The sequence below is a fragment of the Monodon monoceros genome, unplaced genomic scaffold (assembly GCF_005190385.1).
Source record: "Monodon monoceros isolate NGI ecotype Baffin Bay Population unplaced genomic scaffold, NGI_Narwhal_1 Super_Scaffold_12, whole genome shotgun sequence".
Taxonomy (NCBI): Eukaryota; Metazoa; Chordata; class Mammalia; order Artiodactyla; family Monodontidae; genus Monodon; species Monodon monoceros.
The window spans coordinates 156,093,651-156,109,393 of NW_021703768.1; the positions used below are offsets into that span (position 1 = coordinate 156,093,651).

At 61.9% G+C, this 15,743-nt stretch overlaps 3 protein-coding genes across 3 annotated transcripts; all 3 read left to right on the top strand.

Annotated features, from left to right (window-relative positions):
* Positions 1–668: 668 nt before the first annotated feature.
* On the top strand, positions 669–3,662 carry PRTN3 (proteinase 3). Its single transcript, XM_029216857.1, is given in 6 exon segments — positions 669–714; positions 1,501–1,663; positions 2,035–2,149; positions 2,851–2,966; positions 2,968–3,079; positions 3,492–3,662. Coding segments are annotated over 5 exon segments (615 nt in total). The 5' UTR covers positions 669–714; positions 1,501–1,562.
* A 3,534-nt stretch (positions 3,663–7,196) lies between these two features.
* ELANE (elastase, neutrophil expressed) lies at positions 7,197–10,139 on the top strand. Its single transcript, XM_029219149.1, has 5 exons — positions 7,197–7,386; positions 7,731–7,887; positions 8,086–8,227; positions 9,431–9,661; positions 9,830–10,139. The coding sequence occupies exons 1-5, from the start codon at positions 7,197–7,199 to the stop codon at positions 10,034–10,036; spliced, it is 927 nt and encodes a 308-aa protein (XP_029074982.1). The 3' UTR covers positions 10,037–10,139.
* Positions 10,140–12,381: 2,242 nt separating this feature from the next.
* CFD (complement factor D) lies at positions 12,382–14,854 on the top strand. Its single transcript, XM_029219150.1, has 5 exons — positions 12,382–12,596; positions 13,258–13,414; positions 13,517–13,661; positions 13,758–14,015; positions 14,634–14,854. Exons 1-5 carry the CDS (start codon positions 12,539–12,541, stop codon positions 14,793–14,795), a joined length of 780 nt encoding a protein of 259 aa, XP_029074983.1. The 5' UTR covers positions 12,382–12,538; the 3' UTR covers positions 14,796–14,854.
* Positions 14,855–15,743: the final 889 nt, after the last annotated feature.

The following is a 15,743-nucleotide window of genomic DNA, read 5'->3' on the forward strand; positions in this document are numbered from 1 at the left end:
CCAGAGTCTCCCCCTGCCCCCTCCCGTGTGGGGCAGCATCCCTGGTCCCAGCCACTGCATGCCAGGAGCCCCCCAGTCGTGACGACCACAGGTGTCCCCAGATATCTCCAGGTGTCCCTGGGGGAGGAATCGCCCCAGGTGAGAGCTCTGCCTTAGAGGGAAGAGTGACTCCCCCAGACAAAGTGAGGGCAGAGAGATGATCCTGTGGCTCTCAGGAGGCACAGGGCTCTGAGACCCTCACCCCCTTTCCTGTCCTGCTGAGTGGGATTCATCCCACCCCTGCACACGTCGGTCACATCTCACCTTGCTGGGGCTACAGGGACCCTCTGGGGGCAGGCAGTGCCCCCTTGGAGGTGTGGAAGCTGGGGTGCATGTCACTGTGAGGGCTGTGGCCACAAGCCCCCTTGTCCAGAGGACTTCCGGCATGGGGTGGGTGGGAGCCACCTTCCTGCATCTCTTGAGGACCCCGAGCCTGAGCCTGAAGCCCCTGCAGGCTTCCTGGGGTGCAGCTTTGACCCCCAAGCTCCCGAGCCCTCAAGCTGGAAGGAGGAAGTGGGGACGCCCAGCCCAGGTGTGGGGCAACCCTAATAGCCTCCCTGAATTGGGGCTATAAGAGGGGGCGGGCAGGCAGGGGGCATGGCCCAACCATAACCCGAAGCTGCAGACCCTCCAGCCCTGCCCTTGCCCCGGTGCTTCCGGCTGTGCTGCTGGGCGGTGAGTGGGGCCCAAGTCCGTCCGTCCGTCCATCTGCCTGTCCCATGCCCTCACGGCTCAGATGGGGAAAGTGAAGCGGGACCCAGCTCAGCTGGCTGCTTGGGATGAATGCCTCAAGGGGAGGGGAGGAGAGAAAGGGGGGGCCTGGGATACGTAGCTCTCTTTCCCCATCTGTAAAATGGGCAAAACCTAGTCCTTCCTGCCCAGGGAGGTGTCCTAGGGACTCAATATAACCAGAATCCCTGGACAGCACCTGGCACCCAGCAAGCACTCAGTAAGAGTGCACGCACGAACGAATGTGTCACCGAGTGAATGACGCACATGTCAGAGGAAAAGCCGGAGTGAGGGAACCCCTCCGCCCTCATCCTGATGAGGCTTTTTCATGCCTCAGTTTGTCCATCTGCAAGATGGGTCATCTTGCCAGCTTCTTCCCCCTACTGACCTCCAGGACTGGGCGCCGCTGCTTCCTGGGAGCCTTCAGAAATAATAATGATAATGACCACCGGGCTCTCCCCAGCGCTAACTGTCCCTGGCCCGGGCCTCTTCCCTCCACAGCCCCCAGCCGCCCTGTGCTGCTATGGGACCTCCAATTTGCACATGGGGAAACGGAGGCTCTGAGGGGTCCCGGGGCTGGTGGAGGCCACACAGCGGCTCTGCTCTCGTCCCCCGACCCCCGTCTGGGCTCCCTGGGCGGGGGATGGGGCGGTGGGGTGGGGTCGGTCCCCCGTCCAGGGAGCCGCGGAGGGCGTTAGGCAAGGCGACGGCCGCTGACCCCGGCGTCCCCAGGTGTAGCCCGGGCCGCAGAGATAGTGGGCGGGCGGGAAGCCCAGCCCCACTCGCGCCCCTACATGGCGTCGCTGCAGCTGTTCCCCAGCAACCACTTCTGCGGGGGGACCTTGATCCACCCGCGCTTCGTGCTGACCGCAGCCCACTGCCTGAACAACGTGTGAGTGAGTGCGCCTGCGCGGTGCGGGCCTGCCCGGGGAGGGGGTGGTGCTCCGAGGGAGGGGGCGTGGCGCTGCCCCGGGGGGTCCGAGGGGGCGAGGCGCGGCCTGCCTCCGCTTGCCTGGTCTCAGCCCCTCCGGTCCATCTGCCCAACCCTCTCATCCCAAACTAGACAGGCACCTGCCCTGCTCCCCAGTCCGACGTGACCCCCTGAAGCCCCAGGAGGATTAGCTCAAGCCAGGGGTCCAACCCTTGGGGGCAAGATGCAGACGCGGGGGGGGGGGCGTCTCCTGGGACGGCGGGCAGTCCCTGAGGGGCTGCACCCTGGGCCTCAGGACGGGGGTGGGGGGCACGTGGGGGGGGTCGGGGTCCCAGCGAGGCGCACAGCCTGCAGACCTCCGAGCCCACCGAGCAGAGGTTCAGCGTCAGCCGCCTGTTTGAGAACAACTACGACCCACAGGAGAAGCTGAATGACGTCCTCCTCCTGCAGGTGGGTGCGCGGGGCCAGCAGGGCCCAGGGACCCCTGTTCATTCATTTTCCAGCACCTACTGTACGGAGCCCCGGCGGGCGTGGGACACGGCCTGGTGGGGAGAGAGCCGGTCACCACCTTCTGAGCAAGCGGGATGCCCCCACGCCCCGCCCCCAGCCTTCGCCCAGCTATGTCCCCTCCCTGCTGCCTGCGCTGTTCCCAGATACCCTCAGCCTTGGCACCAGCCTCCCCTCCTCAGGGAAGCCTCCCTTCACCCTACTTGAGTGACAGCCACCCCTCCCCCGATACAGTGTTCATCAGTGTACTGGGCTATGTTTCCCTTGACTCTGCCGCCTGCCGTTCTCTTCTTGGCCCCTCCCAGCCCCAAAGATCAGCTCCCGGAAGGCAGAGGTAGGATCCCCAGGGCTTAGCCCAGGATCAAGCATACAGCTGGTGCTCAATAAGTGCTTCGTAAGTGAATGAACGCAACAGTGACCAATGCTGCAAAGGGGAGTCTCATGGCCTCAGGGAATGTGAAACTGAGCCCTGGCAGGTTTGGAGGGTGATCAGGGCAGCCTCCCTGGAGGAGGTGACCCCTGAGGTAGAGCCAGGCGGAGGGAACAGCATGTGCAAAGGCCTGGAGGAGGCACTTTGAGATAATCGTCCACGGGTGGCTGCGGGTCCTGGAGACTCACTGCCCACCAACCGCCCTCTGTCCCAGCTGGACCGCCCGGCCACCCTCAACCCCCAGGTTGCAGTGGCCCAGCTCCCCCAGCAGAACCAGCTGCTGCCCCACGGCACCCAGTGCCTGGCCACGGGCTGGGGCCGCCTGGGCACCTGAGCCGCTGCCCCAGGTCCTGCAGGAGCTCAGCGTCACCGTGGTCACTTTCCTGTGCAGGCCACAGAACGTGTGCACCTTTGTGCCCCGACACAGGGCTGGCATCTGTTTTGTATGTACTGGGGGCTGCAGCTCGGTGGCTGCAGGGACAGCCAGGAGAGGGAGGGAGGGCAGGCAGGCGGGTGCCTCCGTCACACCATCTGGAAGGTGGGCACACCCATCGTGAGGGGGTAACGGGGCCTTCATGGGTCTGGGGGCTTTTCCACCCCGCAGCTCCCCCTTGGGTGGGTGCCCCAGCCCTGCTCCTGGGGCCACACCCAGAATTCTGGGGTCCAGGCATATAGCAGGGGGCCAATAAATGCCCGCTCTCCTCCAGAAGGGCCTCCCCTCCCTGTCTCACCCACATACTTTAAAGAAAATTCTAGACTGGAAACGTTTCACCCCTACGTGGCCCCTTCCCCTGAGGTAGCCTCGTCTGCCTGCTGGCCTGGCCTGAGTGACTGACCGACCTGCCCCCTCCCCAGGGGGACTCAGGTGGCCCCTTGATCTGCGATGGTGTCATCCAGGGCATGGACTCCTTTGTGATCCAGGGATGCGCCACCCGCCAGTACCCTGACTTCTTTGCTCGCGTCTCCCTCTACGTAGACTGGATCCGCTCAGTGCTGAGCAACGCGGGGGGCGAGGACGGCCCCTGAGCCCCCCCCCCCCGCCATCGGGCACTGAGGCCATGCTGTGGAGAGACGCGGCGGGTCTGCTTCTGCGCCCGTGCCCCCCTTCCTGCGCCCCCGGCTCTTGGGAGCCAGGCAGACCCACAGTGCATCAATAAAAGCTGAACCGTCCCCCTGGCTCCTGTGTGTCCTTCCCACAGGGAGATGTGGGGGAGAGTGGCCCAGGGTCCTCAGCGTCCGAGTCCCCAAACCCCGAGCTCGGGGTGGGGGTGGGAACAGAGGCCTGGAAGTCGGAGGAGGGCGCAGGTCACAGCGGATCCCACTCCCCAGATGCCCGCAGACGTGGGTTCTAACCCAGCCCCGCCAGTGTGACCCGGGGCAAGTTACCGCCCCTCTCTGTGCCTCAGTTTCCTCATCTGGAAAACGGAGTCACTCCAGACATTTCCCAAGTGTCCAAGGAGCCCCACCCCGGCCCTCAGGGCTAGGGGTGTCCTGTCCAGTTCTGTGTCTCCCAGCTCTGGGGCCACTTGAGGACCAAGCTCTCATAACATGGAGTGCCCAGGGCCTGTGGGGCTCCTGACCAGTCAGGGGCAGGCAGAAAGGCTATTAGGGAGGCTTCTTGAAGGAGGCAGCAATGCCTGAATACGAACAAAAGGAGAAGTGTCGCCAGGCAAGGCACAGCCAGTGTAAGGGCCCTGCATCAGGACAAGCTTGGGGGTGTGGGGGAAGGAGAGCAGGTCAGGGAGGGGGCAGGGCTGGAGCATGCAGGGCCACAGAATGAACTGGGGTCTAGAGGAGAGGCCTGAGGCCAGGCAGAGGTAGGGGTCATTGGCCAGCCGTGGAGAGGGCACGTGGCCATGGCAATGAGGCAGTGGAGGCTCAGAGAGAGGGGCCAACCAGCTCACCGGACACACCAGAGTTGGGAGGCAGCTCTTTTGTTATTGATTTACTCTGCCGCCATCTGGTGGCAGCATGCGAATTCAAGCTGGAGTCAGAACCCCCAGGGCTGCCCCCTTTTTAACTGTTTCACACCTCAGCCGACCACCCCAGGGGAGGAGATGAGACTGGTTTTCCACTTCAGCAGGAGCAAGAGTGTGCTGAGACCTGAGGCAAAGCCGAAATCCTGGGAAACGCAAGCTGATAAGTGTTGAGGGAACGCCGGGAATTTTCTGCATTTCCCACGGGCCAGCGGCAGGGAAGTGGTTTCTATAAAAAGCCCAGAGGGATTTTGGTGCCCAGCACTGGGGGTAAATGAGGTTTGCTGGAGGGAATGTTGGATTGAGCCCATTGATGGGAACAGAAAGACCCAGAAAAAACAGCCCTGGGTGTTTTCTATTTTCTTTTTTTTTTTTTAACTTTTTTTTTTTTGGCTGCCTTGGGTCTTTGTTGCTGCGCACAGGCTTTCTCTAGTTGCGCGAGCGGGGGCTACTCTTCGTTGGGGTGGGTGCACGGGCTTCTCACTGCGGTGGCTTCTCTTGTGGAGCACGGGCTCTAGGCGCGCGGGCTCAGTAGTTGTGGCTCACGGGCTTCAGTAGTTGTGGCTCGCGGGCTCTAGAGCTCAGGCTCAGTAGTTGTGGCTCGTGGGCTCTAGAGCGCAGGCTCAGTAGTTGTGGCGCACGGGCTTAGTTGTTCCGCGGCATGTGGGATCTTCCCGGACCAGGGCTCGAACCCGTGCCCCCTGCACTGGCAGGCGGATTCTTAACCACTGCGCCACCAGGGAAGCCTGTCTTCTATTTTCTATGAGCCCGTGTACGTGTGTGTGTGACAGAGGAAAGTTCTGCACAGCAAAGATCAGATCCAAGAAGGGGAGGTGAGGCTGGGGGATATAGGGGCCTGGGTTGATTTGCTGGACGTTGGCCGGGGTTGTTGAGATTCAGGGGACAGACCCACAGGAATCATAAACAGGATGTTGGGCAGGTGCGACCTGGGGGACCTCGGGGACAGCAGGGCGGCTCCCCACAGCGTGGGAAGGACACGCAGAGCATCATTTTCCTGTTGCGGTGTGACGGGGATCAAGCGAGAGACTCCCCGTGGCATCACGGCTCTGATCGTGAATCAGAACTCCCCCAGATGCCCAGCCCCGCTCCCCAAGGCAACCAGCACCGTGCCCTTTGGAAGAGGGTTAATGGTTAACAAGCCCTCAAGGACGGCACTTTCTCATCTGAGAACTTTACAAAAAGTTCATTCATTTAATCCTCAGGACAATCCTGTGAGATGGGAGCCTATAACTTCCATTTTACAGATGAGGAAACTGAGGCATGGAGGGGTTACATCCATAGCCTGAAGTCATAGTGGGCAAGTGGCCACTCCAGGATCTGAACCCAGAGTCCACAAGCTTAGCCACCATGACCTGTGAGGAAATAGCATACAGGTGGTGCTCCATATAGATGCAGCTTTTGTTTAAATCTGGTCTCCCTGCCTGAGTCACGGTCTCCTCCATTATTCCCACCCCCACTGGAAACAGGGTTATGTATACAGCAGGTGCTTACCAAGTGCTCTATGGTAACTTTAACTCAGCAGGGTGGGGACCCCACCGAGAGGGGAGAGATGGGGGTTTGCTTGCCTGTGGCCACACACCAAGGAGGAGCCCAGGGACAAACTGGACTCCGGCCCCAGCCCGCCTCTGGGTGTCCCTGAGGGCCCCCGCCCGCCTGTTCCTGCAGATGGATCCGTTGGTTCCCTCCCCTGAACCCTGCTCCGAGCCAGGAGAACGTTGCTTCTTGCGACAGCCTTGGCTACAGCCGTTGCAGCTGGAGCAGCCTGGGACGGGGTGGGGGTTGGGGGGGGAGTTGAACTGGGGCCACGGGGCTGGGAACCGGCCCTGGTGGACCCCATCTCCATTGTTCGGCTTGAGTTCTTCCAAGGTCCAGGCTGAAGTTCTCAAACTTGGTTGGAGATCCATGATCCAGCCTCCAGGCCTGGGCAGGAATTTTTTCCTCTGCCTCAGGCTGGAAGGGGGTTCAGAGAAGCTCAGAGGGGTGCAGGTAGGGTGGGGGTGGGAGGGATTCCTTCCCAGAACCTCTGAGGGCCCCCAGAGACTGATGAGGTCCCAGGTGGGAGTGAGTTCCCCGTTAGGAACAGCAACCAGTCCGGGCTCCAAGAAGGAGACCCAAGGCTGGGGAATAGGCAGCAAGTCTCCCTCCAGCTGTGCACTGTGGGCACCTGGGTTCAAAGCCCAGTCCTCCCACCATTTCACTGGGTAGGCAGCTCCCAAATGTCAGGACAGGGCTGCGTGCACATGGTTGCCGTTGCCCTGGGTAAACTGAGGCACGTGGGCGTCCCAGCCAACTCCTTTGGGCCGGAGTGGTCAGATTTAGCAAAAATACAGTACTCCCAGCTAACTTTGAATGTCGGATAAACAAAGACTAACTTTGTACGTAAGTACATCCTGTGCTTATATTTGGGATATACTTACGCTAAAAAAAAAAAAAGCTTATCTGACGCTCCAGTTTAATTGTGCACCCTGAGTTTGATCTGGGGACCCTCCTGGAGCCAGCCCCGCCCCTTGCACACATCCTCTCCCCCGTTCTCCCATCCCCCCCTCGTCCCCCACGTCCCAGGATGGGCAGAGGAAGCGGGGGCACCAGGCCCCCCCACGGGCAACTGCAACGGCCTCGGGGCATGGGGGCTATAAGAGGGGCAGGTGGGCATAAAGGGCAGAGACGCCAGAGCTCCCGCCCAACCATGATCCAAAGCTGCAGACCCTCCAGCCCTGCCCTGGCCGCTGTCCTGTTGGCCGTGCTGCTGGGCGGTGAGCGGGGCCCGGGTCTGTCCCTGGGGTCCAGTCCTGCCTCTCCACCTGCTGGGGACCCTCTCGGCCCCCTCATCCTCATGGGGAGTGACAGCTGGGATAAGGAGAAGGCTGAGGTCCTGAGTGGTGAGGTCTGAACAGCGGGGTCTCTGGGGACTCCCAGCGGGTGAAGTCCAGATCTAGCTGCGCCCTGGCAGGGGGACCGTGCAGGCCCCCTCCCCTCTCTGGGCGACAAGCACGGCAAGAACCCGACCCGGTGGGGTCCTGGGAGGGGGGGGGGGGTTTCCCGGGCGGGGGCGGGGCTCCTCCGCGCCGCTCACCGCCGCCACCGCCCTTGCCCCCAGGCCCCGCGCTGGCTTCGGAGATCGTGGGGGGCCGGCCGGCCAGGCCGCACGCGTGGCCCTTCATGGCGTCCCTGCAGAGGCGCGGACGCCACTTCTGCGGCGCCACCCTGATCGCGCGGAACTTCGTGCTGTCGGCCGCGCACTGTCTGGACGGCATGTGAGTGTCCCCGCGCGTCCCCATCTCGGGTTCCAGTGCGCCCGCCGCGCGAGGGTCGCGCGGGCCGTGCTGCGGGCCCGGGGTGGGGCCTTCCGGCAAAGGCGCGAGGGTCTGCAGGTCCTCCTGCGCTCGGGCGGGGTCTCTCCGCCGCTCCCGACCCCTCGGGCGCCCCAATCACCTCCTGTCCCCCCGCCCCAGGAACCCCCAGTCGGTGCGCGTGGTGCTGGGGGCACATAACCTGCGTCGGCAAGAGCAGACCCGGCAGACGTTCAGGGTCCAGCGGGTCTTTGAAAACGGCTTCAACCCCTTGGGCCTGCAGAACGACATCGTGGTTCTCCAGGTGCGCGGCCGGGGGCGGGGCAGGAAGAGCAGGTGCAAAGGCCCGCGGGAGGCTTGGGGAGGGCGGGGGAGGGGCAGGAGCCTGGGGGACAAGGCTGGCGGGCGCAGACCCGGTGTCGCCCCCATCTCTGTGTGCCTCAGTCTCCCCCTCTGTAAAATAGAGAAATACTCCCCACCCCCATCCCCCGCCGTGCAGGGCTGTCAGAGATTACATGAGGTGACAGCGAGAAAGGTATTTTTGTGCCCGCTGGCGGAGGGAAGGGGCAGTCTCCCTCTTTGCCAAATGGGGCAAAATTCCCCACATTCGGGCCAGTGGGAGACCGGAGGGAGAAACCTGCCTTTCCCCTCTGCTTGCCCAGCTATGATTATTCTCAGGCAATGTTCTAGAACAAGGGTTTTATGGTCGTTGCTGTGGCCCATCGTTTGCTTTATTACCTTTTTTTTTTTTTTTTTAAAGAAGATGTTGGGGGGCTTCCCTGGTGGCGCAGTGGTTGAGAGTCCGCCTGCCGATGCAGGGGACACGGGTTCGTGCCCCGGTCCGGGAGGATCCCGCGTGCCGCGGAGCGGCTGGGCCCGTGAGCCATGGCCGGAGCCTGTGCTCCACAACGGGAGAGGCCACAGCAGTGAGAGGCCCGCGTACCGCAAAAAGAAAAAAAGATGATGTTGGGGGTAGGAGTTTATTAATTTATTTATTTTTGCTGTGTTGGGTCTTCGTTTCTGTGCGAGGGCTTTCTCTAGTTGTGGCAAGCGGGGGCCACTCTTCATCGCGGTGCGCGGGTCTCTCACTATCGCGGCCTCTCTTGTTGCGGAGCACAGGCTCCAGACGCGCAGGCTCAGTAGTTGTGGCTCACGGGCCTAGTTGCTCCGCGGCATGTGCGATCCTCCCAGACCAGGGCTCGAACCCGTGTCCCCTGCATTAGCAGGCAGATTCTCAACCACTGTGCCACCAGGGAAGCCCTATTACCTACTGTTTATTGCACTCAAGACAGATCCAGGGATGCCCTGAGCCACGGTGACTGCTCCCACTTTACAGACGGGGAAACTGAGGCTTGAAGTGGGAGGCAACCTGCAGGGTGGGTGTCCTGCTCTGAAACATCCCAGGACCATGGTGGAGCCTCGGTTGGGGAAACCAGGGCCCAGAGAGGTGAGGGTCGTCACTCCCCACCCTCTGTGACATGCCACTGCTCCATCCCACCTGCTGCAGCTCAGTGGGATGGCCACCATCAACACCAATGTGCAGGTGGCCCAGCTGCCCACCCAGGACCAAGGCGTGGGAGAAGGGGTGCAGTGTGTGGCCATGGGCTGGGGCCGGCTGGACACGAACCGGCCACCGCCCCCAGTCCTGCAGCAGCTCAACGTGACCGTGGTGACAGCCCTCTGCCGCCCCTCCAACGTGTGCACCCTGGTGCCAGGCCAGCATGCCGGCATCTGCTTTGTACGTACCCCATGTCCCCCCGAGCCACCACCGTGCTCCCATCCAGGCTGCAGCAACTAGGACTACAGCCAGACCCGTGGAAGGAATCCCCGACCCTGAAGGGGGTGGGTGGGGGTGTGAGGGTGGGGGACTGGAAGCCCAGACTCCTGAACTTGTCTGGCTCCACAGGGGGACTCCGGCGGGCCCCTGGTCTGCAACAGGCTGGTCCATGGGATCGATTCCTTCATCCGAGGGGGCTGCGGCTCCGGGACCTTCCCAGACGCCTTTGCCTCCGTCGCCAAGTTTGCAGACTGGATCAACTCCATCATCCGCCGCCACGGTGACGATGACGGCCCCTCCCTCCACCCTAGGGACGCTGCGGGCAGGACCTGCTAGAAGGGGCTTCTCCTGTCACCCCACCTGACCTGCCCCTGGCTGGGCCCTTCCCATGCAGCATCATGTGGCACCTAGCACAATAAAAACATTCTGTTTTGTAGAATGTGTCTGGGGGCTTGCTGGTTGTGCCACCGAGAGTCGAAAGTCCTCAGGAGAATGTCTTGGGCATGTCACGAGTACGCTGCCACCAGGTGGCAGCTAATTCAGGGCATTGGGGTAAGAAGTCCCTTCCCCACCCTCTACAAAAGGATACTGATTGCCATTTCTGGTTTTTCCTCCTATCAAGCATAATTAAACTAATGTTGCAGGTGGCGATAATGAAAAGCACTGTAGCAAGTGTTCATGAGTGCTTACAAGGCATAGAAATCATTGTGAGTCTTTGCAAGTATTCACTCAACTGGTCCTCTCCACCCTCGAGGCAGGTCCTATGAGTTGGCCCACTTTACAGATGAGGAAGTAGAGGTGCAGAGAGCTGTGAAGCCACGCTCAGGAGCCTGGGTTTGAGTCCCAGCTCTGTGACTTTGGGCAACTTGCTTGCTGTCTCTGAGCCTCAGTTTCCCTGTGGGGAAGAGTGAGGCACACTATCTGCGAAGGACCCAGCCAGGGGTTGGGGTCCCAGGCCAGCCTTGGCCTCACTGGGTGGGGAGACAATCCCTCCCCCACCTCCCCAGCCTTCTGCCTTGGCAGGGGTCGGGGGGCAAAGCCACGCAGATGTTTCACAAGGAAACACCCAGCCCCGAAGGAGTCACAGCCCTGGGGGAGACGGCCAGCCTGTACCCCTCTTCTGCCTCTGAGCCTGAGAAGGAACCTCCTGGGGCCACAGGTGGGGGCCGCGACACATGTGGCCTCTGCCATCACTCGGCTCACAGTCTGATGGTGTGGGAAACAATCACCCAAGTAAATGAGAGAAGTTAACATCAGGTGACACCCCGGACCCCACACCAGGGGGCCAGGAAAAATCTCTCCCTCTCTGTCCCCTCGTGCCAAATCCTCAAATACCCGATCCCTGCAGCACCCCACCCCGGGGGGTCCCACCTCAAGGTTGTTAACGTTTGCTGTTCCCTCTGCCTGCCAGCTCTTCCCGCAGGTTGTCACCGGGGCACACCTCTCCCCAGGTGCCAGCGGCTCAGAAAGGTGACCCACTGCCCTGCAATCACTTTTTCCACTTAATAAATACTACACCCTGGTGGTCTTTCCATGTCAACAAAGCATCCGAGGACAAGCAGGGTTATTTATTGAACCATCTTGTCTTGCTGGGTCATTTCCAAATTTTGTTGCAATTTCCAACACTCTGACTTACATACTCTGGACTCCACATGCGAATGGGCTTTCGTTTCGGAGTTTCTGATTTGGGTAAGAAAACACGTTGGGATCTAACAAATCACATTTGCTATGTTGTTCTCTATTTTTCTTTTCACCACGAAAAGAAGTAGAGGGGAAAAGATTGTGCACTGTTCCCACTGGGAACAGCTTGAGGTCCTCCCCACCCTTCTGGTCACACGCAGCATCTCCCACTAGTAGGTTCACGAGATGTTGACCCACCATCCCCAACTTATAGAGGGCCATGTGACCCAGGTTCTGCTCCTCAGAACCTGCCATCCCCTGCCCACAGTGACGGTGTAGGGGCACGAGATCCAAGCTCGGCCAGTCAGAGGCAGGCTTGAGATTCCGGCTACAGTGATGGGGAATTTACGGAGGGGCTGACTGAGCTCCTGGGCTGAGTCTGGGGTCACAACAGGGGAGCCTGGTGAGGAGAAAAGCCATCAAGGAGGAAAGGAGGAACCAAAGGCAGAAACCTGACCTTGTTCAAGTAACTGGATCAAGCTACACCTGAAAGTAGACCCATGAACTTTCCACGTAATTTCCTTGTAGAAGGCTCCACCCAGTTTGCCTCGGTTTTTCTGTCACTTGTATCCAATGGTCTTTCCAGCTGCCCCATACACACCACCTTTCCAATATTCTACTTGTTGAGGTATCAAGCTCCAGAGCCACAGCAACAGGGACAAGGGTGTTGGATGACCTCTCCCCCACCCCCACCCGACCTCCTCTCCAAGTTGCAGGAGGAAGAGAAAGAAGAGAGAAGCAGAAAATGCGGAAGTGGGTTGTTTACAAACTGTGGTTTCCAGCTGCTGTTGTGAAACTTTGGGGCTGCAAAGGCACTCTGCGGAGACGGGGCCGTGGGGCTGGGTGTAGGTCCATCCCTCTGCTCTGCCTGCTGCCCATCCTGAGGGGCTGCTCCCCACAGGAGCCCCTGTGCCTGGCCCAGCGCTGGGCCAGGCTCACAGAGGCGGGACGCATGCCCAGCAGCCTGTCTATACTCTTGGTACAAAGTCCGTGGGAGACAACCACACCCCTGGGGAGGGTGGACAGGTGGCTTCCCCATGCCAACTGGGCCGCTGCCCACCCGGCTGATAGGGCCTGTGCGAGAGCCCGCCCCCTTCCACCCTCATAAAAGCACCCCTAGGGCCTGGCCTGGGTCAGTGTCAAGGCCACTGCAGCATCATGGCGGACCGCTCCCTGCACCTGGCGGCTCTAATCCTCCTCGGGGCGGCCGTGTGTGGTGAGTGGACCTGGGCCTGCGGTGACCGCTGGGGGCCACCAGCCTGCAGGGCGGTCAGCCAGGGGGCCTGCTCCGTCAAACAGGACTGTCCTCCAGCCCCCCTAAGTGGGCAGGGAGGGGGCAGGTTTCACATGAACAGAAGCCTCTGAAAACCAAGGAATTCTCAAAATTTTGGTGGTTTATTTTTTTGCGGGGGAGGAGGCCGGGCTGTGCAGCTTGTGGGATCTTAGATCACCCACCAGGGATTGAACCCGTGCCCTCGGCAGTGAAAGCAACGAGTCCTAACCACTGGACCACTGGGGGTAATTCTCAAAACTCTGAACCTAGCTTTCCACACACTGGAAAACCGGCAGCTCGAGGGGTAATGGCTGGCAGGGGTGATGGGTTTGGACAGTCCGGCTTTCCTTATGTTTAAATTGCAGCCTCAGGCCCAATGTGTAGGTATGGAATTTGCCCCAGACTCGGTCACTCCCTATCATCTGTCTTCTCGGGCATTCCTCCCTGGGGCCCCCCGGAGTTTGCAACTCTGTCCGGGAGGATTGTAAGGATGGAATTCCAGGTCTGAGGGGTGCTGGAGCCGCCTCGGGGTAGAGAGAGAATCCTAGCGGCGGGGGGGCTGCAGTCACCCCCTAAGTCCTCACGCTGACCTGCCTACCTCCAGCGGCTCAGCCCCGCGGCAGGATCCTGGGCGGCAAAGAGGCCATGTCCCACTCGCGGCCCTACATGGCATCCGTGCAAGTGAACGGCAAGCACGTGTGCGGAGGCTTCCTGGTGGCCGACCAGTGGGTGATGAGCGCAGCGCACTGCCTGGAGGATGTGTGAGTGGCCCGGGGCAAAGAGCGGGACGGGGTGGGGTGGGGTGGGGTGGGGTGAGGTGGGGCGGGAACGTGACTCTGATGGTGGGTCCACCCCACTCCCAGGGCCGACGGGAAGGTGCAGGTGCTCCTGGGCGCGCACTCCCTGTCACAGCCGGAGCCCTCCAAGCGCCTGTACGACGTGCTACGCGCAGTGCCCCACCCAGACAGCCGGCCGGACACCATCGACCACGACCTCCTCCTGCTGCAGGTCTGCTGAGTCTAGCCCCAGTCCCCCCTGCTGCCCCGGGGCCCTCGCCCCCGCCCCCGCCCCGACCCTAACATCCCCTTCCGCCCCAACCCCCAGCTCTCTGAGAAGGCCGTGCTGGGCCCCTACGTGCAGCCCCTGCCCTGGCAGCGCGAGGACCGCGACGTGGCGGCCGGCACGCTCTGCGACGTGGCCGGCTGGGGCGTGGTCAACCACGCTGGCCGGCGGCCAGACCGCCTGCACCACCTACTCCTGCCGGTGCTCGACCGCGCCACCTGCAACCTGCGCAAGTACCATGACGGCACCATCACCAAGAGCATGATGTGCGCGGAGAGCAGACACCGGGACAGCTGCAAGGTGCAAGGGCGGGGCTGGGCCAGTAGAGGGGTGGGGGCCAAGGCCTCGGGAGGGCGAGGCGGGGGGGGGGGGGGGGGCGCGGCCTGCTGGGGGCGGAGCCAACAGAAGGGGCGGGGCGCGCGGGAATACGGGAGGCGAGGCTGATGGAAAGGGCGGGTCGCGCGCGGGGGAGCTCGCAGAGTGCCCCCCCAGGAGAGTGGGCGTGGCCTGAGGCAGGTGTGGGGGCTGAGATGGGAGGGTCAATGACACAGACTGGGTGGGCGTGGCTGGCCAGAGGTCTAGGCAGGGTTGGGAGGAGAGGTGGGATCTGGAAGAGGGTGCGGACGAGTTGGGGCCCGAGCTTGGAGAGGGCCAGGAGTGGGGCAGGGTCGGAGGAGGGGGCTGCTCCACTTCCGTGGGACGGAGTGCGGAGTGGAGCCTGGAGAGGGGCGGAGCCGAAAGCCGGCGGAGGTGGGGCCTTGGTGGGCGGGGCCTGAGATTGACGAGCGAGGGAACTGGTGGGACCAGCGGGCTGAGGGGAATTGCAGCAGGCGCCGGTGGAGCCGGACCGGACGCCGAAGGGCGGGCCGGACGCCTGCGGCGGCCCTGCACCGGACCTCATGACATCGCTCCCTGCAGGGTGACTCTGGAGGCCCGCTGGTGTGCGGCGGCGTGGCCGAGGGCGTGGTCACCTCGGGCTCACGTGTTTGTGGCAACCACAAGAAGCCCGGCATCTACACGCGCGTGGCGAGCTACGTGGCCTGGATCGACGGAGTGATGGCTGAGGGCTCAGCTGCCTGAGGAGGACCTGAGGGGCGGCGGTCACGGGGGCCCGAGCAATAAAGTCATCCACTCCTGCACCCGGTCCGCCTTTACAGATTGCACGCTGCGTGAGGGAGCGGATGGAGGCGAGACAAACTGAGGGTGGCGGCAGCGTCCCGGTAATGCGGTGCCAGGAGGTGACCCGAAGGCTGAGAGACGGCGTGCCTGGCGTAGGGATCTTCGGGGACAAAAGTCCGGAGACCCCACGCCCTTCAAGCCGGGCTGGAGCTGCCAGGAGTCGCTTCACGTCTTGGCCACGCGGTGGCGCCCTTACTCTCCCCTGGAAATTGGAGAGACGCCCGGAGACCCAGGGAGGGGCACGAGTGGGGGTGGATGTCCCCTTGGTCCTTGCTTCCCGAGCAGAAAGTGAGGGCCTGCTATGTGCAAGACCCTGCTCTGGGCTGAGATCTAGGTACACAGAGAAGTTGTGTTCTTAGGACCCGTGTCCCAAATGGGAAAACAGGCTCAGAGAGGCCGTGCGACTCTCCTGACATCACACAGAAGGTCCTCAGCAAAGCCTGGAAATGAGCGCAGAGCCACAGGGCCTGCGTTCATAGGCCAGCCCCAGGTGCTGCGCGGTTCACTAAGCAAAGCTGACTGGTGTCCCAGAGCGGCTCCACTGATTGGAGGCCCAGGGGACTCACTGTCCTCCTGGCTCTGTTTACCCTTTTGGGAGGTGACAGGGCAGAACCCAGGTCCTGAGGCCCTGTGCCCTCTCTCCCACTTGGACGAGGGGCCACTGAAGCCCAGCACCTACTAGGCCCCAGGTGTTAAGCCTGGTCCACAAAGGGGGTCTCTGACCTCTCTTTGGTCGAGGAGACTGAGGGTCTGAGAGGTGGTCGTGTGCCCCACCAGGCATTGGAATTGGAACCTATGGCCAGTTTTTGTTTTTCCGCTATGGAGCGTTCATTCATATGGAAGCACTTG

Coding starts and splice junctions, on each gene's coding strand:
- ELANE (XM_029219149.1), top strand. CDS start 7,197: ATGGGCAGAGGAAGCGGGGGCACCAGGCCCCCCCACGGGCAACTGCAA. Junction 7,387..7,730: donor GTTGGCCGTGCTGCTGGGCG/GTGAGCGGGGCC, acceptor CCTTGCCCCCAG/GCCCCGCGCTGGCTTCGGAG. Junction 9,662..9,829: donor AGCATGCCGGCATCTGCTTT/GTACGTACCCCA, acceptor CTGGCTCCACAG/GGGGACTCCGGCGGGCCCCT.
- CFD (XM_029219150.1), top strand. CDS start 12,539: ATGGCGGACCGCTCCCTGCACCTGGCGGCTCTAATCCTCCTCGGGGCG. Junction 13,415..13,516: donor GCGCACTGCCTGGAGGATGT/GTGAGTGGCCCG, acceptor CCCCACTCCCAG/GGCCGACGGGAAGGTGCAGG. Junction 13,662..13,757: donor ACGACCTCCTCCTGCTGCAG/GTCTGCTGAGTC, acceptor CCCAACCCCCAG/CTCTCTGAGAAGGCCGTGCT.